The sequence below is a fragment of the Pyxicephalus adspersus genome, chromosome 12, assembly GCF_032062135.1.
Source record: "Pyxicephalus adspersus chromosome 12, UCB_Pads_2.0, whole genome shotgun sequence".
In the NCBI taxonomy this organism is placed as follows: Eukaryota; Metazoa; Chordata; class Amphibia; order Anura; family Pyxicephalidae; genus Pyxicephalus; species Pyxicephalus adspersus.
In genome coordinates this window covers 27585197-27610093 of record NC_092869.1, presented here as the reverse complement: position 1 = coordinate 27610093, position 24897 = coordinate 27585197, and the positions used below count along the sequence as shown (strand labels likewise).

The 24897-nt window shown below is 37.4% G+C and overlaps 1 protein-coding gene across 1 annotated transcript in view; it reads right to left on the bottom strand.

Annotated features, from left to right (window-relative positions):
• Window positions 1-23466, bottom strand: part of COX16 (cytochrome c oxidase assembly factor COX16) — a 49590-nt gene extending 26124 nt beyond the window's left edge. The window contains exons 1-2 of the mRNA XM_072428805.1: window positions 23315-23466; window positions 17300-17377 (exon numbers count right to left, since the gene is read on the bottom strand). Of these exons, the coding sequence (XP_072284906.1) occupies window positions 17300-17377; window positions 23315-23380 (144 nt within the window). The 5' untranslated portion in view covers window positions 23381-23466. The remainder of the gene's footprint in view (window positions 1-17299; window positions 17378-23314) is intronic.
• Window positions 23467-24897: the final 1431 nt, after the last annotated feature.

Genomic DNA, 24897 nt, shown 5'->3' with positions numbered 1-24897 from the left:
TTGCTACCTTTTAATAATGCCTAAAATTACATTTTATAGATGCAGGATAAATAGACAAATATCCCAATCTGCACCAAAGAAATTAATAAAAAAACTGCAAAGTAATGTGCAATGAAAAACAGAATAAAATAGCAATAAAGTCCATCAATCACTAAATCTGTCACAAATTTATTTACTTTATTAACATTTTTTGTGTTTACATGTATACAAATATGAATAAAACAAATATAACAATATATTGTTAAAAACGTATGTATTCTGATTCTAAAATTCTTGTGGGATTTCTTAAGGTGTATCTTCAAGCAAAACCTTTTTTTTAACTTTGGTTAAAGTAAGAAAGGTTTACATTTTTGTGTGTACCATTGGTGAAGTTTCTCTTCACTTTGCCTTCCAGAGATACAACAGCGAGTTAGTGGAAATCGCCCCTAATGAGTAATTGCAGAACTTTAGGTCTGACTTCTTTAGTGCGATTTGGAAATCACTGCTTACCCAAAGAGAACAAAAGAACCATGCTGCAACTGATGGCAGCAGACAGGCTGTTCTTTTCAGGCTGTAACTGCTTTAGAGGAAACTGTTTGCATGGATTTTCCTCAGCTAGATTGCATTTAGTTGATTTAATGGTATTTTGTTGGGTTTTCTATTGCTTTAAGATTATTTTTACTTCTTGTTTCATAGATGTCCCAGTTGAAAGATGTCCTTCCTATTCTTGATTTTGGTGACAATGGACCCCAGGTCAAATGGGGAAGCTAAAGGTTTACAGAGGGGGTAGAAACAACAAATCTGACAAGAATTCCAAAGACCCCATACTATATCTAAAACTCAAAGAAAAAAACTTTATTGGATTCAAGATTGTCTGTTTTATATATAGTACAATAAAAGCTATATTCTAGCATTTCTTTTTTCCTTTGCAAGGAACCCGCAGAATAAACTCCACCTATCCATCAGAGGAGCACAGGTCACACACACCATGTCTGGTAGTGCACAGCCCTCTGTATGTTTAGACGGATTAGATCACTGTCTGGCAGTTTAAATCAGCGAAAGAAGCAGAGGTCAAATAAGTACAAAAAAATGTATCACAATTTCACATCATTATCTGATGGGCACAGATTGCTTCATCTCTACGGAGTTGTTTGGATGTACATCACCTATTTAGACCACTAAAAGGAGTGGTGTCACTGTGCTATGAACATTAGATAATCGCAACTAGATCTGGCAGGCTGTTGTTCCTAAACAAAAGGTAAAATAAGGCTAAAGGCTCAAGAGTGAAAGCATGGAAGGAAGCTTATGTGTGGATATAGGAAAGTTTCCAACTATACTGCTATTGTATTAGATAAATTCAAAGCAGAGTTAGGCTCTGTTAAGTACACCATGCAACCCCATTTACGTTTCAGGGGAAAAAAAAAATGTTTTTTATGTGGAAAAACAGTTTGTACATTAACATTCAACACAAGCGGTGTCTGGCACAGAACATAATGCCTACTCTAAATCCCCACCTTTCCAATACTCCAATATATCTATACAATAAACTTCACACTAAGCCCCTCTGGAACTCTAATCTGTATCAAAATATAGTAGTTTCTTTCAAGTAGTTTCTTTAATTAGTAACCTATATTGTAAATAATAAAAAGCAACTTTCTCTGCATTTCTCACCTCTTTTTGCCTCCACAGACTCAGAATCTTTTATTCAGTCTATTCCCTGTGATCCTAGGTGCATACTCACCTACAACAGGATAATCCATCAGAAAATCATGTGTTATACTCTCACATGTCACATGGTATGCGGAAAAGCTTACAGTTAACATTCAAAAATCCGGCAACCTGAGGTGCGGGACCTGAGGTGCGCCAGATTTTAGAAAACCCCAGATTTTTTTTTTATACTTACCTCCACACAAAGGCCAGCCGCCCTCTCGCAGCACCCGCGGACATCTGGCACAGTTCCAGGGAGCAGGCAGCAGGGACGTCTCAATGTGTATTTAGTTTAGCAAGGGTTTCTGCAGAACAGCACCAAAACATTAGTGGGCAAACACGGCACTCTAGTCCCTGTATTGTATATGCGATCTAAAATTCATGTCGGGAAACTGAAGTAAACGGATTATCGGTGGCTGGATTTTCGAATGTCAACTGTACTGGCATTTTAGGCAGCTGCCACCTGAAACACTGAATTACCCAATCTCCGCAGCATACCCTGCCTGGTTCTAATAAAAGTCCTCTTTACGGTTGCTTGCATGGATGTTTACCAATGAACAAGAAAGGACAGTGGAAACAAACTTTTGTCTCAAGTCTACAGACTGGTTGACGTGACCTGAAGATTTTTAAGCTCTCCCGCCGATCACGGCTGACCTTTCCATACTGGCTGTGACCTTCTGGCTAATCTTTATCCCGGATGTGACCTCTCCATCCTTAAAGTGACGTCCTACATGTTGGCTGATGTCTTCATCCTAGCTATGACATTCTATCTATCCTGGCTGAACTGAAAAGTGAGTGGGAATGCAGGAGGGAGACAGTTATTACTTCTGCACTGTTAAGTAATCCGCTACATCTTGGCAAACTGCTTCATCCCAATTCTTATTGATAATATGGGCCTCATTTAATAAAGCTCTCCAAGGCTGCAGAGAATACACTTTTCAGTGAAGCTGGGTGATCGAGAAAACATTGAATAGATTTGTCAAGCAAGTCATTTGCTATTTGTTAGCAAATATTTTCAATCCTGGGCCAGATCCATTCAAATCCATCCAAGGTTTGTTGGATCCAGCATTGGAGAGCTTTATTAGACCTGGCCTTATATATCTATCAATTGAATTAACAGCTTGTCATTAATAGCTACCTTTTGGCAATAAAATTCTGCTTCCCTTTGATATCTGCACATCATTCATACTGACCTCATCCACACGTCCCTGTGAAGCACTCAGACACTGTCAAGGATATTGTAACAAGAAAAAGAAGGAAATAGAAGGTAAAATCTAAGCAGAATAAACTTTACTTTTCAGTTCATGTACTGCGTACTTTAATATGCCAAAGCCAATTTTACAAGTAGATGAATATTCATTATGAAGCTCTAAATATTAACGGAGGAATTTTACTGCTCACAACATAATTTATTGGATGTCTCTATAGTATAAACCCACCCAGTGAGTAGTTTTGGGAAAATACCAAAGATTGTTTTTAACTTAAACCAATATAAAAATTTGACTTTATTATTCATCAAATAAAAACATATAAATAGGCATAATGTTTAATACAACATCATAACTCTTACAAACAATATGAGGTGGTGGGTGACAGATCTATAGATAAAAAGATCTATCACCCGCCATCTTGTATTGTATAATAGATGGATATTACTCGATTATAGCATAATAATAGATGGATATTCAATTGGATTAGAAAAAAGGAAGATGAGATTGTTCATAAACTGCATTTGTACGTGTTAGACTTTCCAAAGACTGTTTCTATAACTGTGATCTTAGTGTTGGCAGCTGCCTAAACTGATCATCTCTGTAAGACATGGCCATCACAAGGGCTGTACAATGGGTTATCTGTGGTTAAAAAAAAATCTTGGTTGACCCGATGTGGTGGTGTTTTGGTACTTATATTTATTAAGTGCTACCTTAGTGAGTTTAGGCAGCAGCAAATGCTGAAAGTAAGACATGAATGCTGCCACAATCACTAAACTCAACAATTGGTTACCGCTGCAATTCTGGAAGTTATATTTGCACAATTAGCAAAACTGAACATATTTTGATTGCCAGATGGTCTCTGTTTAATGTTCATTAGCTGAACTGATAGATGTCGTAAGAGCGAGAACCTCCTGCTCTGAGACAGGATTAGTACTTGAAAAGTCATAAAAGTAAATAGCACTCCTATACACACTTTCCCCAAGGATCTTCACTTTCTCTGATTTCGAATGTGTTCTCTTTTCAATTTTGTTGTTCTAAATGTGACCTAAATCACTGTTTGGCAGCAGAGAACACCGACTGTGATCCAATTAAGGGTTTCACAATCCCATATAGGCACGAAGCAGTTGATGATTTCATTAAATCAAATGGAGTTTCCAGATTAAACATCCGGCCTCATCAAAACCTTAAGCTTAGTATTAATGACTATTACCCAGAGTTATTGCAAAAGGACAGTGCTGTAAAAACATAGAAAAACCGCTGAATGCTGGTTTTCTTGAACACTTAGAAAGGAGCTGCTTATTTAATAAAAAGAGAAACAAGCAAAGTGAAATAGTTTTTCACCATAAGCTTAAGAAGAGGAAAATCAAACTAATTTTATGGGTTACTGTAGCCTGCATAATGCCCCTTCTCTATGATACAAAATACCATGCCAGGCAATACAAATGTACAGGAATGGAGTTTTGCTTTTGCATAAGGGGGATAAAGGGCACTTGGCTTATTCAATATAGCAAATTAAATAGCAAAGCTGCAAACTACAGTAACCCATGGTCACTGAGTTTAAGATAAAAGTAAGCAGTGAAAAATAGAAAATCTATATTTAATAAACAAGATCTTTAGAATCTTTAGATAACCAACAAAAATACAGTTTCTGGTGTTTTTTCATTTGTTATCTTCTATCAAGACAGCAGGAGGCCTCTACCCATAAAAGCATGCATACAGAATTCAATGTCTTATACAAGTATGAAGAGCATACACATCTTATACCTGCAAAAAACATCTATTCTTTTTACTTTAGATCCAATTTAGGCTGACATTTGCACCCCAAAGTATTTGAGTCAGGGGGGAGGTTTCAATGAGGCACAGCCACCCAGTGACCTGGGAGTTCTTTGTAACACATTAAATGTTTATTTGTTTACCAAGATTGTTGTGTGTAGGAATAAAAATTTATAAAAGATTTGTTGAAACACCTGTAAACTTAAAAAGACAAAACAAAAAAGCTGTACAATTGGTCTGTAACCATAACATGTTTACTATCACCAACGAATTCAATAGTAATTTAGATTAAATCTAACAAAATAGAACATTATACAAATATGGTGCATATGTGGCCAGCATAAGATTGATAAGATTGCTTAGATAAGATTAGATATAGCAGAATTGCAACAAACTATAGCAACAAGGCTGCTTATTTATACCACTGTAAGTGTGGTGCTTATGAACACCTACACCAGTAAGTAATCTGTTCACCAATAAAAAATAAAAAGTTTACCACCTGACCTTACTCTAATCCATAGCACATCAATGGGTATACATACATCTCTGCCTCCTGGGAGCACTTGAGGGTAACACACAATTTATCTCTCCCTTTCAGCGTTGTGATTGCCGCAATAAATTGTACAGGGGGAGGGTGGGTGCTGTGCTGTCTTAATAAAAAAAAAAAAAAAAAGCTTCTGCACATTTAACTGTCTAGACTTTTCCAGTGGATTAATAAATGAAATGAGAAAACTCCTTATTCAAACAGTAATAAAGCTGATGCATCTCAAACTTCTAGTGGTTTTGTTAGAAAGTGGTTAGTTATAAATGTTTAGCTCGCTGGTAAATTAAGGGGTGTGTAATATATATATATATATAAATATATATATATATATATATATATATATTTATTTATATATATAGGCTGTACGGTGATTTTGCATCTATTTTCCTTCTTCAAAATTTATGGCCACAGTTTTATAAAAGCATTAAATCAAAAATGATCAACTATACAACAAACTATATATAGTTTTACCTTGACAGCCTGCTGGAAAAATGCCACTGCTCACAGACTTCACTATCCTAAGCTGTGGTTTACACTTATAAGAAGGTGACTTATTATTAGATGGCTCAGATCAAAAATGGTATTAAAGAGACTGAGCTTCCAAGCAGTCAGCAACTATTGTGTTGTCCAGTCCATAATGCTCTAGGAACCTTTTGTTAAAATTATATAGTCCAAAATAATATTTTGTTTGTCCATTCCTTACCTTTTCTATAACATCCGTTCTTATAGGTATATTTGAACAGTTTTTAAGGAACCTAACAGGTAGCTGTTTTTTTTAAAACATCTATGACAGTGCTCCCCAACTGCAGACCTCATAGGCCATGAATTTTTGTATTTCCTTAAAAGCAGGACATTTTGTTTACAAAGAGTCAGGAAAAAAAAAAACTTTGTTGACTTTTGTGACCCTTGTTTCATGTTCTGATCCATGCCAGGAGATAGAAGGGTAGTAAGTAGTAGAGAACTCTCTGTCCCAGGGCTCAGGAAGTTACCTGAGAGAACTGCAAAGTGACTGGGAGTAAGGTTGCAGGAAACATTTGTTAGATGATTTAAACCCACCAACAGATAATAAAGAATATAAACATGTTACGTTAGTACCTGACCTGCAAGAAATTGTTTTCTTTGTTTTGTTTACTACCTGTAACCTCTTACAATAAAGCCGACAGGATTTTAGTTTGAATACTACCTGCTCTCTGAAGTCTGCTATGTATCCTGTTCAGTCAGAGTTTGCATTTATTACGGTAAAGGCAATCCTTGTACAAAATTATACATTGTTAGGGATTAGCTTGGCAGAGGATTTGAGTGTGACCCCTTGTATGAAATATTAATGCTTTAAAAAGGCACAGCACACATCAGTTCATAGTGAAACACTCAAGCAATTTACTTTACAGAACTTTACACAGAAGCAAAACAGGAGAACAAATTAAAACAACTAAAGAAAAGAAAACACTTGGCAAATTACCAATATTTGAGGTCTCTGATTAACAGACGTTGAGTACTTACTGCTGCCAAGGCCTTCAACTTCCTGAATATAAAGTGTTTGTCATAAGGGATGTGTCTGACCCAACGTAAGCTTTCACCACACTTCTTTCTAGACTGACACTCAGAAATTGGTTCCAGAGTGGAGCAAAACCCCCAAGCAGACTTAAAGTTGATGTAGAGACCAAAGTGGCAAAACCGACTTCAACTTCGTTAGTTTAGTATCAGTATGCCAAAGCAATCTCAGCTTCCTGACCAGATCAAAAAGAAAAATATGCCCCAAAGTGCAAAACATCAGCTCTCAAAAAAAAGGCTCCACAAACTGGAACATGCATGTATTTTGTTGAGATATATTTATATGCACGCACCCACTGGATATGTGCTGGATAAAAACAGAAGGTAGGTAACATGGTGCTATAGATGTCCATCTTAAACACAACCCAGTACCAGTACATTGTCAGTGCCTATGCATGTGTTACCCAGCTTGTGTGCATGCACAGAGCCGACCTTTACTCGAAAAGAATAGTTCTTCAGTAACAGAAAACTGTATGTTTGCTAAAAATGATATATCAGTACTATATGTATGTATGTTGACCTTTTTCTAATGTAATTTCTTATATTCATTAACTATTCAAGTCTTGAATGTACTACGTATGATGCTTGTGGACAGGAGTATGCTTAAAACAATGAGGAGAGCTATTATTAGGTCTTTGGATTGTTGATATCCAAACGTTACCGAAAATGGGATATATATGGCTGCTCCAAATACATTTTATATAGCTGTATGTTTCCAGGATTTGATGGTGTAGTTTCAGGTTTTGACAGGAAACATTTGTCAGAGTAATGTGTGTTAGCTCGAATGAATGAATGATATACAGTGAACCTTGCAAAAGCCAGAACCAAGGATGTTAATGACTATTCAACCTTTTCAATACAAGGCAGAGCTGCAGGGCGCTGTAGGGGTACAGATCGATAGCATAGTAAAACAGCTGAGAGCTTAATAACTCATCAGTAGTGCATGGTTTAAAGTGAAGTTTCCAATACTGCTTGGGCACATACAGTTGATGACTTATGTGATTCATATAAGTCAAAGAGATGGTATTGAAGAAGTTAAGAAAGGATTCCTAGCGGTTCACTGCTCAAAATACAATAACTACAAGGCCCTCTTCCTATATTTAAAAATACAAATAGCTGAAAATGATTTTTTGTAGGGTTTGTACAGCTGTTTTATTTTGGTCCCGAAACCCTCATGTATGGTCTCCAGGTTGATTCTACTGCCAACTGATAACAGAATAGAATAACAGAAGGGACCTTATGAATAACAGAAGGGAAATGGTGACAGTCTGTAATGTAATGGGGATAGGTGAGTAGCATGGGTTTAGTTCTGCTTTAAGCATTTTGGAAGAGCTTAAGAGATAGAATTACAAAGAAATTACATGTTTCTACTTTCTGCAGAGAACAATAAAAATGCTAGAAAAACATCCAGCAGGACAGGACATCTGATTTTAAAAGTACTCAATTATCCTTACAACCCTTGTCCCTCATTTAGGCTGAGTACACACACTCAAATATTGTGAAATGTGAATTATCATGAAAGATCATTTCCGTCAACAAAGAAATGAAAGATGAGTGAACGAGCACTGTACATATAACGCCATTCTGTTCTATGAAGGAGAGGGGGCAAACGCGCAGCAGCACGCTTTGCTCTCCTTCCTTCACTTACTGTGGTTGTTCATTGTCAGTCACTTACAGATCAGTCAAGACGGATCCATGAACAAGGCCGGGTGACTGCTGTACACGTCAGTTTCTCATCCGAGATGAGCCCGACAGGGCGAGAATCATCTGATGCATACATAGCCATAGCCTGTAACCAACAATGAAAACAGTAGACTGATGCGCGATCAGGTGAAGCAGCAGCTGTTAAGGGGAAAAAAAAAAAAAAAGACCCGATCTCAGTGTGCATGCGTGAGATCAGCATCTTTTTCCCCTCAGGCATGCGCAGAAGGAGCAGCCAGAGCCTTCTAGGATGCACGACTTGCAGCAAAAAATGCAGCATTTTAAACTTTATTTTGAAGGGTTGTCTAGCCTTCTATGTAAAATAAACATTTTATGTTTAGGTCCGCTTAAATTTTTTTTTAGAAATAATTAAAACAAAACAGCATAATTTGTGTCTTTTAAGTTTGCCTAGAGTTTTAGTTTACCTTATTCATGACGGTCTGTAACATGGGATCTATATTTTCATTTACCTGCTCCAAAATCACTGGTGAGCTTTAATACATTAGTATTTTACTATATTACTTTTTTCTTAAAAAATTGTATAACCTCAAGCTTTTGTCTCTAGGCATTTAGAGAAAAGTTAGATAAATGTAGAACAAGCTTCATCCGAAAGCTGTAAGATGACTGGTTTCAATCAGTGATACACTTTATACTGCTCGGTGTCCCTGGAGCTTGTCTGTAAACTAATATGTAACAGGTTATTATGCAGGGTTATGAGAATAATACAATCTGCCGTTCACAGCAATGAATTATCATTCAATATTTAATCATGTCAAAACAAACACTTGGGACCAAATCAAAAAAAAAAAGATAAAATCATTTCAAATAAGATATGTGATAATTGAAATACAAGTGAATGCCTCTTCTGTCAGCAGCTTCTCCATAAGTAAAAGAAGGAGATGATGAAGAGGGCTTGTATGATGTTATCAAGTGGAAAACAGATTGTGTTATGAAAATCATGCAAATAATAATAATGAGGAGCCACATCAGCAACCGATGACTAAAGTGGAATATGTTACAAAAAAACAATAAAAAGGTTTGCATTTTAAATTCTGATTTTGTAAACTCTCCTCACGACTGGGAGCTGTAGGTGACTTTGAGAGCAAGGTACACTCTTGAATGTTAGAAAGCTGATGATTCTACATTTATATTACCCTGCCCTGTGTCATCATATTATTACATATTAAAAGCTACCCTTCATCTTCATTAACGTAATGTGCCAGAAGGAAAGAAATATTGAACAAAGTCTATATGTAGGCTTCAATTTTCTTCTGGTTGCAAAAGTATATTGTCTTCATGGCTCCTGATTGGTCAATAAAAGCTGTCAATCAGTAGCCGGTATCCTAATTTGGCACAAAGTCAAAAGTCTGAAGAACTATTGCTGATCAATCTATGCCTTCATGACTAACAAAGGCTGTGCATTGAACTTAAAGCATGAAAATGCGTTGTCCACCAATTACATATTGAAAATATTATACTTACTTTTGGCGCCATTAGACTACATTGGCCCACTTCACATAGAAGTTTATGTTTATGTTTCCTCACTATATATAGTGAGGAAAAGAAGTATTTGATCCGCTGCTGATTTTGTACATTTGCCCTCTCACAAAGAAATGACCAGTCTATAATTGTAATGGTAGGTTTATTGTAGCTGTGAGAGACACAATAACAACAAAATAACCCTTAAACCCAGTGCTCAAAAGTGAGAGAGAGCTTGATGTGCATTGTAATGAGTGAAATAAGTATGCGATCCCCTATCAATCAGCAAGCTTTAAGGCTGTCAGGTGACTTCATTTTATGCAGGTAACAAGCTGAAGTTCTGTAAGGGAGTGCTCCTAATCCAAGCTTGTTACATGACCTGAATAAAAGACACCTGTCCACAGAAGCAATCAATCAGATTCCAAACTAGCCACCATGGCTAAGACCAAAGAGCTGTCCAAGGATGTCAGGGACAGGATTGTAGACCTACACAAGGCTGGCCTGGGCTACAAGACTATCGCTAAGCATCTTGGCGAGAGGGTGACAACAGTTGGCGCGATAATTTGCAAATGGAAGAAACACAAATTAACTGAAGGCCTGAAATCTTGCAGAGCCCGCAAGGTCCCCCTGCTCAAGACAGCACATGTATAGGCCTGTCTGCAGTTTGACAATGAACTTCTGAATGTCCAGAGGAGAAGTGGGTGAAAGTGTTGTGGTCAGATGAAACCAAAATTGAGATCCTTGGCATCAACTCGCCGTGTTTGGAGGAGGAATGCTGCCTATGACCCCAAGAACACTATCCCCATCTAAGGGGAGGGGGGGGGGCAGGATACCTTCACTACATCAAAGGGCCAATAAACGGGGCCATGTACTGTCGATTCTTGACCTCCTTCCCTGTCAGAGGGCAAACGTAGAGGATCAAATATTTTGTTCCCTCACGGTATATAAAGATTGTGGTATTGGGGTAGGAGGTACTCTTAAGACTGAAGGAGAGATGGATGAAGCACACTGGAGACAGTAGATCGGTTTGAAACTGACCCACAGTCAGTTTTATTAAAAGAATGCATAAGATGAAAACAAAACAAACCAAAATAACCTAGCCAGTCAGGCACAAACTATACAGCAGGCACCTCTCTACCAGTTGGTAGCTAACTCAGCCAATTCAACACAAACGTTTCAGCAACCTTTACTAACATGTGGTACAAAAATGGCTCTCACAGGCAGCTTTCCTGTGCCCCTGGTCAGAGAGAGCTTTCTTCCTCTCCTTCCCTTTTTACCTGCTGCTCCCAGCTGTTAAGTAATTATAGGCCAGTCAAAACCGAACTCTGGCCTGGATCAGAACACCTCTGAGTGACATGCAAAACCCAGGTCTGGAATCCCAGCAGACATGTTTTACACATACACATATACACACGCAGGTAGTCCCCGGGTTACATACAAGATTGGGACTGTAAGTTTGTTCTTAAATTGAATTTGTATGTAAGTCAGAACAGGTACATTTTTTTATGAATGCAATTAGGACAGATGTTTGTTTCAAGATAATATTAGGCAGCGTGGTGTCAGTTACTGTATAAAATCCTCAATGTGAGTAATTACAATCAAAGGAAAAAAAAAAAAACTTTACGGAGCCTAGACATTCATTAACTTCTGGAGCAAGCTGTGCTTTGATATGCAAAAAGAAACAGATGCAGAGTTTGTCTTGGTCATTACAGAGTTACAAGATGCTACAATTAGCTCAGCTCTTAAGATCACCCACAACATCAGCTGTGTTTAGCAAAAGATTTCTTCTGCAAGTCATGCAAACTGCCCCCTCCACCCCACCAAGCTTCCGTCCGTCCATATGTCGGGTATCCTTAACTCAGGGAGTGGGAGTGTGTGTGTGTGTTTATATATATATATATATATATATATATATATATACACACACATACATACATACATATATATATATAAAATGCATGCAGTAAATAAAGTATGTGTTTTGAGTTTTCTGAATGGCTTAAGAATTTCAATTCTAACATTAGGTATATCAAGATCTGTTATGGATAGATATTTTCAGATACATGTATGTTTAACATGACATCATGAAAAGAGAACTATAGTTCCACTGGTGATTATAAAATAGAAGTATATGCAATTTCCACTCTATACTCATACATTATGACAGACCCATCTGCCTCTTTCTTTGCCCTCCTCCAGCAATGACAGATGAGAATTGTCTCTCACTGTTCTGTCTGCTGGAGCCATCCACTTCTTTGCCTCTACCTATCTTATACAATTTTGATTAACCACCCATCTGCAGTCAGATACTTATTTGTATACCTTTGTGACTCAAAGAGGAGCTTTCGGGTTACAGAAGTAAGTTAGATGTCATGTTGTATATATAGCTATAGACTGGGTTAGAACTCCTGTTCTGACTGCCTGCTGCATGTGAAAGTATGATGCATAAATATAAAATATTTAATATTTACTGACTACAATTAAAGAAAGAACAAAAAAATCCACAATAAGTAAAATACATTGAGAATTCACTATATTCTTTTTAAAGTAAGCCAGCAAAATAAAAACTCTAAATCTCAAAGTGCCCTAGGCTAAATGTCTCTCTTTTCAGCCAGGCAGCATGTCTGCACTGTTGATGTCTGAAGATAAGTAAGAAGCAGGGATAACTGGAAGCTCTGTCTGCCTACCTGTGGAAGAATGGCAGCAGAAACTTGCCACTGGCTATTTCAAGCCAAGCTAGAGCTAAAAGGCATTGTCTCCTCTCCCGCAGTTGTACCAGCACTTTTATACTATAGTGCTTAACAGCTTACAGGGCCAAATGCCCAGACACAGTCTTATAGCTGCTTAATACTAATCTAGAGGACAAGACTTACTACCTATGTCATTCCAATAACAAATAAAATATACAATGAATACCAGCTGCACAGACCTTATGTTTACCATTCTTTCTATACCTTTGTACATAAATATTCTCACTGGTTATGAAAATTGTCACATAAGGTCTTAATGTTTGAATTTTAAAAATTAGTTAACTGTATTTGTAAAAAGAAAATTGTATAACTTCCTATCAAGCATTTTGCTATTTGTGCCCCATTAGGGCCACTAAAAAAATCAAACCTGACAGGTGATATTACTTACCACTCCTACAACTAAACAAAAATAATTTACCTACCAGACCCCCTTGGAATAATTTCCATTAGTGGGCCTGATTTATTAAAGCTCTTCAAGACTGGAATGGATACACTTTCATCAGTGAAGCTGGGTGATCCAAAACTGGAATGGATTTCTTCAAAGTAATTTGCTATATTTGCAATGCAAATGTTTTGAATCCTGGTCCAGACTTCATTTCAGGTTTGCTGGATCACCCAGCTTCACTGATGAAAGTGTATTCTCTCCATCCTTGGTGAGCTTTATTAAATCAGGCCTATTGTTGGAATGAGACTGCTAGTTCTTCTTTTCAGTACGTCATAGTGAAATAATTTTTAAACTGAGAAAAAAGTGCTCAAAGATTATGATGGAATGTTTACAATGCTTTGCTGTGTGTAAACCGCATCAATCAGCAGGCTGCAGTGAAAGGGCAGGCACAGAGTCAATCTATAAAATGTTGTTAGTTGCTGCACTGCATATTTGCTGCGGTCATTGCAAGAAATAACTGTAAGAAGTACTTCTATTTTGCAATGGCTCATTGTTTTAAAGAGACACTGATCTGGCCCTGAATGTAACCTTGTTAGTAGTAGAACTTTACTTTCTTGTTAACTTTTAGACCCTATGATCAGGAAGGTCATTTTTGCAAAAAGGAAAATCCTTCTACCTGCTTCATCTTTGGGGATCTAGTGGAATCTGCCACTACAATCCCCAACATCTGTATGAAAAATATCATTGTTAAATAGTTTGCATTTGTCAGGTTTACCTTCGCAGTGGGGCAGAACAAAAGTTGCTTCTGAAAATCCCTATACACTGAAACATTGATGTCATGACACTTGCCTGGCATGATATTAACTACCAGGAGGCCATTGGATAACAAATGGGTGCTACAAAGGGTAGGTAAGCTGACTGATCCTCATTACTGAAAACTACAGAAAAAATGCTATTTTTTAAAACAAAATATGCCATATGTTTATGTGACATATACCAGTTATCAGAAAGACATCAATGACTGCTAATGAAAAACAAATAGTCCAGCTTTAATTGAAAACTTTAAAAACTGCCATCAACATTAATCACATGAGTGAAAGACCTCCAGATGCCTGAATTGAATTCCCACTGCAGGATTTATATTCTTTTTATTGGGATATTATCTCTAGGGCTAGAGTTAGGTGGATGACTAGGGTATGGGTAGACAAAGGGCTAAAGGTGTACAGTTGTAAAAGCATGCAAGGTAATATGGTAACATAGGGTACAATTTAGAGTATAAACTAGTCTTGTAGTGCAAAAGAACTGAATTGTAACAGCATCTTTTATCAAGGAAAAGAATGTACTTCCGCATCTCAAACATTACCTCCATCAGCCATGTCAAGATGTCCTAAACCTTCCAGCCTCAGTGACAGTTTTGATTAATTCCATCTTAGCAGAACTAAACCCATAGATTTACTGTTTCCCAAAACCATTACCTTAAAGACATGCTTTTGATGCCGTCATAGTTGCCAGTGTGATTATATCAGCTTGCAAACCCTTAAATGTCATACCTAACCACATGTGTGGAACCATGGTAAATAAACAGATGAAAAAGAGGCACCTTCTTTACTTGTAAATTTTAGAAGGGTTTACTTCAATTTTAAATAAATGCCTTCCAGGTTTGATGGATCACCCAGATTTACTTTTTTGTTGGGTCAGGAAAGCTAAATGGCTCCCTGTATCTTCTATGATATGACACCTGCTGAATTCTTATTCTTTGCTAACTCCTGCAATGCTTTCATTGTAATGCATACCACTCAGTACAGAGGAAAAAAACCTGCAGATAGAACAGCTCCACCAGCTGGCTTCTTATTGGCATTACAGAACAGAGCTGTCTGCTCAACTAAAACACTGAACATTAGTCTGTTAATGTATATGACAGAGACCTGCATCTTTTACAAATGTCTCATTTTCATTCTTCTAGTTATCTCCAAGAAAACAACTAACCTTGAAAAGTCTTCTGCCAAAAAAGACTTGTGATTGTAATAACATGCTGCTGAAAATGACAATGATTCATTCCACAATGTTTATTGTTTGTGTGTAAGAATATATATACCAGCATAACTCAAGATTTTCATAAAAGGCAAACTTTAATTATGCAGATGCAGCAAACACTAAAACTTGTGCGCATAGAAATGACTGTCTTTGGTCATAGGATATTTACACCATGACCAAAGAAAAACATGACTGCCATGTCTTAGCATTTGTCTGGCATATGTACAATAAGCCCACACTGGCCAATCCCTGGCAAGCCTGGAAAATTCTCCTTCTGGATTCTGAATAAAAAAAAAAAATTGCAGTAAATATTCATTGACATTTGCATCAAATGTCATAAATCAGCTACTTTCATAGATCTATCTGCTTTTACCACTGTCTGCAAACATATAAGAAACACCCTTTACCTGAATAGTAAACAGAAACTTGTCTATACACAAAGTACAAGTCTAAGTTGGGATGCTCATCAGTGTGCACAACTTGAACAGTTTGAATACAGTGCATAGCTAATCTATATACATATAAACTCCATTCATTCATCACAAAAGAATCTGTCTTAGAAAAGGTGAATATGGCAGCACCCACTCTCAAGCGAGGGCAGGCAATTTAAATTTAAAATATTGAGATCAGGCAGGTAAAGTTATTATATTGCAGATGGGATGTCTCCTGTCTTTTCTGGAATAAAAGACCTGTCTGGTTGCAATTTTTTAATTTTCAAGGTTTAGTTCCACTTTTAGAAACTTCTGCTAGTTTTTCCTGCTAACTTGATTAGGTAAGTAACTCAATAAAAATTGAAGCTAGTGGGTCAGCACAACGGCCAGGAAACTAGAAATTTCAGTTAGAAATTGCAGACCCTTTATTTCTCTTTTGACAGGTTTTAAGCCCCACTCCTCCTGCATTGATAAATTTGTTGGAGTGTTGATGGGGTCAAAAAAAGGAGTATAAAGACCTTCTGTTGCCATGAAGGTGAATGTGTCTTCCCTGTTAAAACAAAGGACAATAACCAGAGGTAACCTGTTTCTAAACTATAGAAAACCCTTTTAATAGGTATGTCTATAACTATAACAATTTACAAATAACCCTGTTGACCTGGGGAGTTGCAGTCAAATTAAAATAAATTGAATAAAATGAATCTGGATTTCAAAGATGGTGGTCACCAACTGTGGCAGCTCAGTTTGTCAGCCTGGAAAAATCTTTAATCAATAGTTGATTGATTTTGACTGAGCCACCTGTGCTGAAAATCTGGCCTGTTAGCAGCTGCCAAACACTCATATTTCATCACTCATACTTCAAATGATATTTTCATGGACAATGCAATACATGTGATAAATGGTAATACAATACAAACTGAAATGGAAACTGAAATGAACTTCACTGTGCATGAAAACTATCTCTTATTTAATTTAGGATTTCATCTAAGAAGAAATATAACAACCCCAGGGAAGTCCACTGTGGGACTGTGGGAGAGGAGGTTAAAACGCTTTACAAAAATATACCCTTCCTTTAACATATAGAGTAAAAGTTTTATACAATGTATATTATATTTGCCCTATCACAAATATATGTACCTGGTTCTGTCCTCATAGTTGCTTCCTAAAATTATCTGCTCAAACTCAAACTGAAAAGAGACATACTAACAAACTTAGCAAATCAGTCATCATCTGGTGCACAGAGACCTGTCTTCTTCCATTAACAAATCTCAGTGGAGAGTGGCAAAGAGTTGGTCATGTGGCAGGTCACGTATATACCCATGTATATCCTCACATGGTTCTTTTCTTTCTTCTTCCTAGATTCTTCCGTTTCTTACCGGTTTCATTCTATATTCTGTTCCACACTCCCTAAAGGAACTACTTTCAGCTTACTCCAACATGTTTTATTTAGTAAAACATGATCCCCTGTGAACTATAAATAGAGCAAAACAATGAATAAGCAGAACTAAAGTTCCACTTTTGAAACTGTTCAATCAGGCAGATCATTATTGTAAAAAGAGACAGACGATGTCCCTTCTTCAATAATCCCTCCTACCTGTCTGATCGCTCCATGGAACTGTCAAAAATCTAAGCTGTACATGCACAGCTCTGCTTTTGCCGCCAGGATACCCGGCACTCCAGACTTTCCCTGTAAAAATTGGTATTAACACAAAAAAGCAAAAATGTATCAAAATGGCTAAATACAAATTACTTACTGTACTTGTATGCTTGTGGGCATCATAACGAATTTGTGAAAATTCACGGAGTCCAAAGGAACCTCCAACAACCAAGAGCTTAAAAAACAAAACAAATTTATCTTCAGAAACAAGAATTAATAGTAAATCATATTAAAACAGAAGCTTGGTAAAGGTACACTGACATACATACAGCCTCCCTGATTGGTGCAAAAAAGCAAAACACCTTTTAAGCATGATCAAGGACAGCTTCAAACTGCTAACCTCTACCTACCAAACTTTGCTTTTCAACAACGTAGTACACCCCTCACATAGCAAAACTCTTCTAGCCTTTATGACCTTCATTCACCACTGAATACATCAATATTACTCGTCTTCACTTTCCCTGAGGAAGCCAATACGGAGAAACGCATCAGAATTCATGTATAAAGACTTGGAGTTGCTGCTGGTACTGGCACGTGTAAATTAGGTTGAATTTTCTTATTTTAGAAAAGTTTCAGTGTTTTCGGGAATCAAATAGTATCTCACTGACTGGTTTTAGTTGTTGCCTGGATTACCTTTTAAAGATTTATAACTAAGAGGTAGTCATTTTTTAGCTAATAGCTTCCCAGAAAGATGAAAACTGTCAGCAGTACAGTGTCAGTTGCTAAGGCTGCAATGTACTTGTGGTCTTCCTACAAGGCTGAGGCAGGAGCTTCAGCTACGGAAGTTGCCACTAGTATACAGCTCACCTGAGCTATTCTGCAGCCTGACATTTTAACATCTTTGTAATCTGGGTTATACTTGGCTCATTAAAAATATTTATTTGATATAATTTATTCAGGGTTATACAGGAATATAACAATTCTCCATATATATATATGTCCCCTGCACACTGAGAATGTTAAGAGAAAACAGAGGCGTTGGTTATCACCCCATGCCTGCACTCTATTTATTTTTATTTACCAACTATTTTACGTCTATATGTTAAATTGTTTTACAATTTTTTTAATCTAGTTTAATTGATGGTTTTAAATCAGCAAATTATGTAAGTTTATATTTGTGGAGTTGTTCCTGATCCTCCTTATATCTCTAAGTACTTTCAAATTGATAGCCTTTTGGTAAAAACATAACATAAATAAAACTTTGTTTTCATTTTTGTGTTATTAGTCTAAAATTTAGGCATAAACTTTAATGGTTTACATGGCAATTACAGGCTGGTCAATAGAGTGGAGTTCCCAAAAGGCAGACACCATCTTTATATAGCTTTACAGGATGAGCTTTGGCAGGGATGAAATGCTGCGTATGTTCTGTTTCAATCAACATGGAGTTTTAGCATACATCAACAAATTTAAATTAGAGGAGTTGGCGTACTATAAAATGAGGAGTAGGAGTTAAAGGGTTTTTGTACCGACTTTACAGCCCTGCCTATCCTGCATTAAAACATATTAGCAAAAGTGGTTCCCAGATGAAAGCAGAAGGCCCCAAAGACGTGAATAAAATACCTAAAGCCCTTAGCAGAAGTAATGTGTTCCCCAAAAGCATTTGAATGTTCTTTTTTTTTCACTGCACTTTGACTGCAATGCATCTTTAACACAATTTCATGCTAAGACATTAAACCGTACATGAAATATTTTGCCATGTTTTGTGTTCCTTTTCCAGTTTAAAAAGTAAAGTTTCTTTAGAGATCCTTAACTGATGAGAAGTCTCTGGCTAAGAACATCAGCTACACCCTGAAGGAAAGAGTAGGCAGATACATCTGTCTGATATATCCCCAAACCACCTGTTTAATCATGTAACTGTGCCCTGGAAGAACGAGCAACAGCATTAATTAGGCATCTGTCTACAGCATTAGAATCTACAAGGTCATGAGAGGACTCAGGAGACTTGTTTATTGAAAAAAAAAATAGTTTATGGAAATATTAGCAACATACAATATTAATTTGTTTGTTGTCGGGCCAAGATTTTAAAGCTGCTACCCTAAATTTAAAATGAAACTTAATCTCTTTCAGATTACAAGGCTGCCATGCCCAGGAGAAAGTCTTACCAAAAGTGAGGTCAACTAATGGTAGAATACGTTACATATAATAATTGGTTGTCTCTTTGCCATCCCAATTCCCATGTATTACTGTACAAACAGGACTAGGCTGCTGCTGAAAACCTTCAGTGAAATATATTATGATCAGGCGATGATCTTATCGTCAGGTCCAGGATCTTTTTGCAGAAAATGTTTTAATGTAAATTCTGCTTATAACTAAATCCAACAACAAACACACAAACTACCCAGACTCATCTATCCTTCCCAACGTTCTTCTTCTGCTGCCTCTCTTTGTAGTTCTCTTCACTGACTTCCATTTCACCTTAGAATCATAGCTCCTGTGCTTTGCCTTCAAATTCCTCCACAGTTCTTGTCCCGCATACCTTTATGACCTGGTAAAATAAATAATCCCCTAACCGCTCTCTTTGCTCCTCCAATGACCTACTACTGAGTTCCTCACTCATAACCTCATCACACGCACGAATACAAGACTTCTCTAGAGCTGCCCCGTCTCTCTGGAATGGTCTTCCTAGTCCTATTCGGCTTGCTTCTACTTTCTGCTCATTTGAAAGAGCACTTACAACACAAATCTGCCTACCTATCTTCTGTCTTTTGAAACTGTCACTCATTCTCACCATTACATATCTCCCCTCCTATTATGTGTTACTTCCCCCACCTCCTAGATTTAAGCTCTTCTGGGCAGGGTCCTCTCCTCCTCCTGTGTCACTGTCTGTATTTGTCTGTCAATTGCAACCCCTATTTAATGCACAGCACTGCGTAATATTTTGGCACTATATAAATCATGTTTTTTATATCATTATTATTAATAATAATAAAATTAAAATATTAAAATAACACTCTGCCTCAGTGCTGCATCCCGGGAAAGCCAAGTACTGCAAATCCCATGAGAAATGCACTTCTGAATCAGCTAAGTTCTAAACTGGTATGATTGTCAATTCATGCAGGAATAACATAATTCCTATGATCATTGTATAGCTCCATGGACTTCAGTCAATATCCTGTTGCTGGCAGCAACTTGACAGCAGCAGGGTTGTTTAGAGAGCAATAACCTGTCCCTGTGGTATCAATCCCTTGCTGACTAAACCAGGAAGGTGTTGATTTGTTGCTGCTGCCTAACATACTGAGCTGGAGTCTGAAGCATTTTAGCAACCAAGTGGGAATACCTTGAAGTGATCTATCTTGCAGCTGCAGTAAAATTATTTTCTTTTGGTGAGCAATTCTACCAGTTGGGGATCCTAATATTTAGGAAGAAAAGAAGTGATTTTTATTTTATTTCTAGATCATGCACACAAAGCTGTAAAGCTATATTTTGAATGAGGAGCTGTAAAAATATATATATTTTTCAAAGTTCCCAACATAGGTGATAAAAAATTGGCTTTTTTTCTCTAAGAATACATCTTTTCATCTGTTAACCTTCTGATATAAAACAGCAAATGTTTCTAAGCTGTTAGAAACAAACTGTAACCCGTCCTATTAGTCTTTGTTGTGATTTTTGAGAATACATTACTTTAAATAAAAGAACCTAGAAGGGTCAGGGATGACTTGTCATTTAGCCATTTATTGCTTGCAAATGTTTTATTATTGCAAGAAGAGGTCTTCTAACAGCAAGTAAAATAGACCTGACACATCAGACACACATATCATGGCACAGATCTAAGCAATGTGAATGTTCTACCGAACACTTTTGCATAAAACACAACGACCAGAGCTTTTGTCCAATGTGAGATGTTCCTTCTTTGTAACACTGAACGGAAACAGCACACAGATGTGTATTCAACTGTGAATTACAAAGATATATGGTATTACACTGCATTAGTGGTAGATCACACGCTGCTCTTCATACATAAGATAAACCATATGCATTCCATAAAACTGCACGGCAACGTGTAAGTGTAATGGTGCCCTTACTTCTAGTATTTACAGAACTTAAAAGGTCAAGCTGCAATTTACATACAGTGGTAATTTATTGTGGTAATCCAATCCTTACACTTTACAAAAATATCTGACAGGCTTTTTTATGACAGAAGGAAATATGAAATCTCTTCTGTCAAAATGACAGACTACAAACTCCCCCAACCTGTTTGTCACATAGACGTTCAAGCTATTTTCTTCATTGCATACAGCTAAATAAAGCCCAGGGGAAGGAAAGGCAAGAAAAATATGTATGAACTGCTAAACAGGCAGAGGGCTTGAAGCAGAAGATTGCTGAATTGTAAATGGCATCCTTGCATTTAACCAAATAGCAACTGATTGGGAAATGACCTCAATATTTAACAATCCAACAAAATAACAAACCACCGCAAAGCCTTTGGGTTTTAAACAAGAATGAATTGAAATACTAAAGCTGATGCAGGTATAGAGACACAAATTAACAAACATATTTATACTTTATTTACTACAAATACAAACCTGAATTTTTCTTGATATTGACCTAACGTAACCTAACATTCTTAGGAGCACTCAATATGGAAGAACCAGCTTTACTGGGTCCTGCTGCAGAGCACATGTGTGGACATGCTGATAAGTGGAGGAAGCAAAATGAGCAGAACAGCAAGCTTATCAGTGTGTTTTTTCTGTTCAGTTACCAGGCTGGTATTGAGTTGTCCTTTTTTAAGTATGCAGCTGGTGTCAAAACCAATCTATGCTCTGGTAAAAGAAAGCCTGGATCACATGACTTGTTTAAATCCTTTGACAGATAGCTGCTTGCCTGGAGTTCACCTTTAACAAGCTACTTATCATGGTTTATCATGCTTCTTGATGATTCTGAACCTGGAAAAGGACAAAGTTAGGATGTTTGCGTCGATGAGGGGTGGTGAGTGTATTTTCCCATGTTTGCAGAAAAACTGACATTTCCAGGAGTGTCATACTCCTCTGTACCCTGCAGTGTTCTCCCCAGCCTCTTTTAGCCGGGTGCACGACCCGGCAATTTTCAGTAGCTTGTTTTATTTAGGTTGGTTACTGATGACCTGGGTCATAATACAGGCGCTGCCATCCACTCGATGTCTTCCCACCCAGTTTAAAACTTTTTCTGGGTTCAATACTGCCCTGCAATGCTTAGACCAGCCTTTTTCACATGAGGGAACCCTTGAAATACCTTTCAGGTCTTTAGAAAACGCCTGCTATTTACTATATCCACAAATCACAGTAGGTTAGCACAGTGGTCAGTGGGTATAATGCCTCTTACATTGCTAAAATGGCTAAAACGATAATTGGTGTCGGTAAGGCTGACCTAAGTGGCACAAATTGCTCATTGATCTAGCATCCTCACCCCTAGCAATCTCTGGAGGAACCAGAGGAATTCATGATAGTCTATTTACTTCTTGGAGAGCTTTAACAAATTAGGTCCTATGATCTCTTTTATATGGAATATCTTCTGCAATATACCAATGCCCAGAAGCAATGCAACTGCATGACACAGACTGCACAGAATGAACCCAGCAAAGATGTCATTTTCTAGTCCCGTGTCTATACTCAGACCGTCTTTCCCTACCCCTGCTATCTTCCCCCTTGGCTGTAAGGACCACACTTCCTCCCCATTTGACTGAATGAGGGGCTGACAACTGCTGACTTCTGGGTGGCTGGAAAAATATTCCTGGTGCTCCATGTGGCTTCAGGTCACTATGTCACTATGACATGTATGGGAGCCACCACACCATCCCTAGAAACCTAAAGTGCCACCACTTCATTCAGAATAAATGGGCATCTCCTTACAGATCTCCATATGTTGATGCAGCACCCCAGGGCACAGCCCTATCTACAAAGCTGTGTATTAGATTTGTCTCACACTGCTCCTTCCTTTTCTACACCACAAAGCTCTTCTTTCTATTAATAGGCAGTACTAAGTGTCTGTGGTCATTTTTCTATTCTACAGCTACAAATTTAAAGACAGAATGAATACACAGCCCTGCTATGGCAACACAACACTCACACAGCAGCCTGGAGAGGAAGTAGCAAGCAGAAACCCACATTCCCCCCTTCCTCCTGGAGTCTGTACTCACTATCATGGGCACTCCATACCGCAGGGTCGTGTTATTTTTAACCACTTGCCATAGATTGCTCATCATTTCGAGTTCTCCCCAATCACCTTGGGGGAATATGTTCCACAATGCACTCTGTAAAAAGTGCTTCCGGGGTGAGGTCACCTGGCAACAGTATGCTGTGAGTCCGTTTTCCAAATGTTTCCCTGGAAAAATATTGTTCTTCAACAGAGTTCCGTGATTCTTTATTGTTACATGGTGAACTAAGTTAAAAAAAAAAGCATTTCCTATGTGTTTATTGTGCTGGTTTCTGTATTGCTAATGTCTGACAGAAAGAGACACATATTCCAGAGAATTTACTGCGATCTTATCAAGCAGGCAATAAACATTCTGCTTCTGCTCATTCTGCTTTTCTGATACTAACATAGCAGCTGGGGCTTCATAAGAATCTAAACAAGACTATGGACTTTGTAAAGTGCTGTTAAATATGTTGGTGCTATGTAAATACTAGTTATTATTATTATTAATAATAATAATAATAATAATAATAATGGCTACTCCTATTTCCTCTGCAACACTAGCTGACACAGATGGCAGCTGTGGTCTAAATATCTGACAATCCGGGACTAGAAGGTCCTCCTATTGGGTGGATACCCTAAGTTCTTCCCCTCCGCATTGGAGGTTTCTTTTCACAACAAATTGTTTGGGACACTGTTTCCCCTATACGCACCAAAAACACATACACTTTCTCTTTAGGGAATATATACTGTCAAGTAATTGTGTTCAACTCCGCTAACTGTAGCGTCACCCCTAAAGAAGCCGGGTGAAACACGCCGGGTTATCGACATACGTATGCAACACAAATTATATTATGGTATATATTCCAGTTAGAAGCTGATTGTCTAGTGCCCTTGTTGGGCCGGTACGGTAATGATCTGGATATGTTTTTTCCAAGTAATTTGAAGCGTTATTACTAATACTGGTATGTATTAGGAGAATTATTAATTAATACAATTCGCTATTTTCCAAAAAAAAACTTCTCTATGTCATTCTTCTATTTAAAAATAAATAAATAGGATATTATAATAAAAAGGCAGAGAGATGATCAGATCAGGCAAGGTGTTATCTGTATCTAATAGATTAGGTCGTTTGGGAAAACTCCAGGTTTTTGCTCATTAAACATAGACTTAACTCCATAGGTACATTTAACAATAAGCCAAAACCCCACACACATGCCTGTGTGTGTTTCCACAAAATAATATAGATACAAAAAGTAATAGGAATAAAAAAAAGCAGAGAAATCACATTTTTTGAAGTTGGCATTTCATATGTATTATTTTCATACCGTGTTTCCCCGATGATAAGGCAGGGCCATCAAATAAGACAGCCCCCCCTTTTTAGGTAAAAATGAAAAATAAGCCAAAAATATATACGCAGTTCACTGTTGCAGTTATATGTGGTGAAAGCATTTAGTGACGTATTTGAGTACAAAAAGAAAAATATATACGCAGTTCACTGTTGCAGTTATTTGTGGTGAAAGCGTTTAGTGGTCTATTTCAGTACAAAAAGAAAAATATATACGCAGTTCACTGTTGCAGTTATTT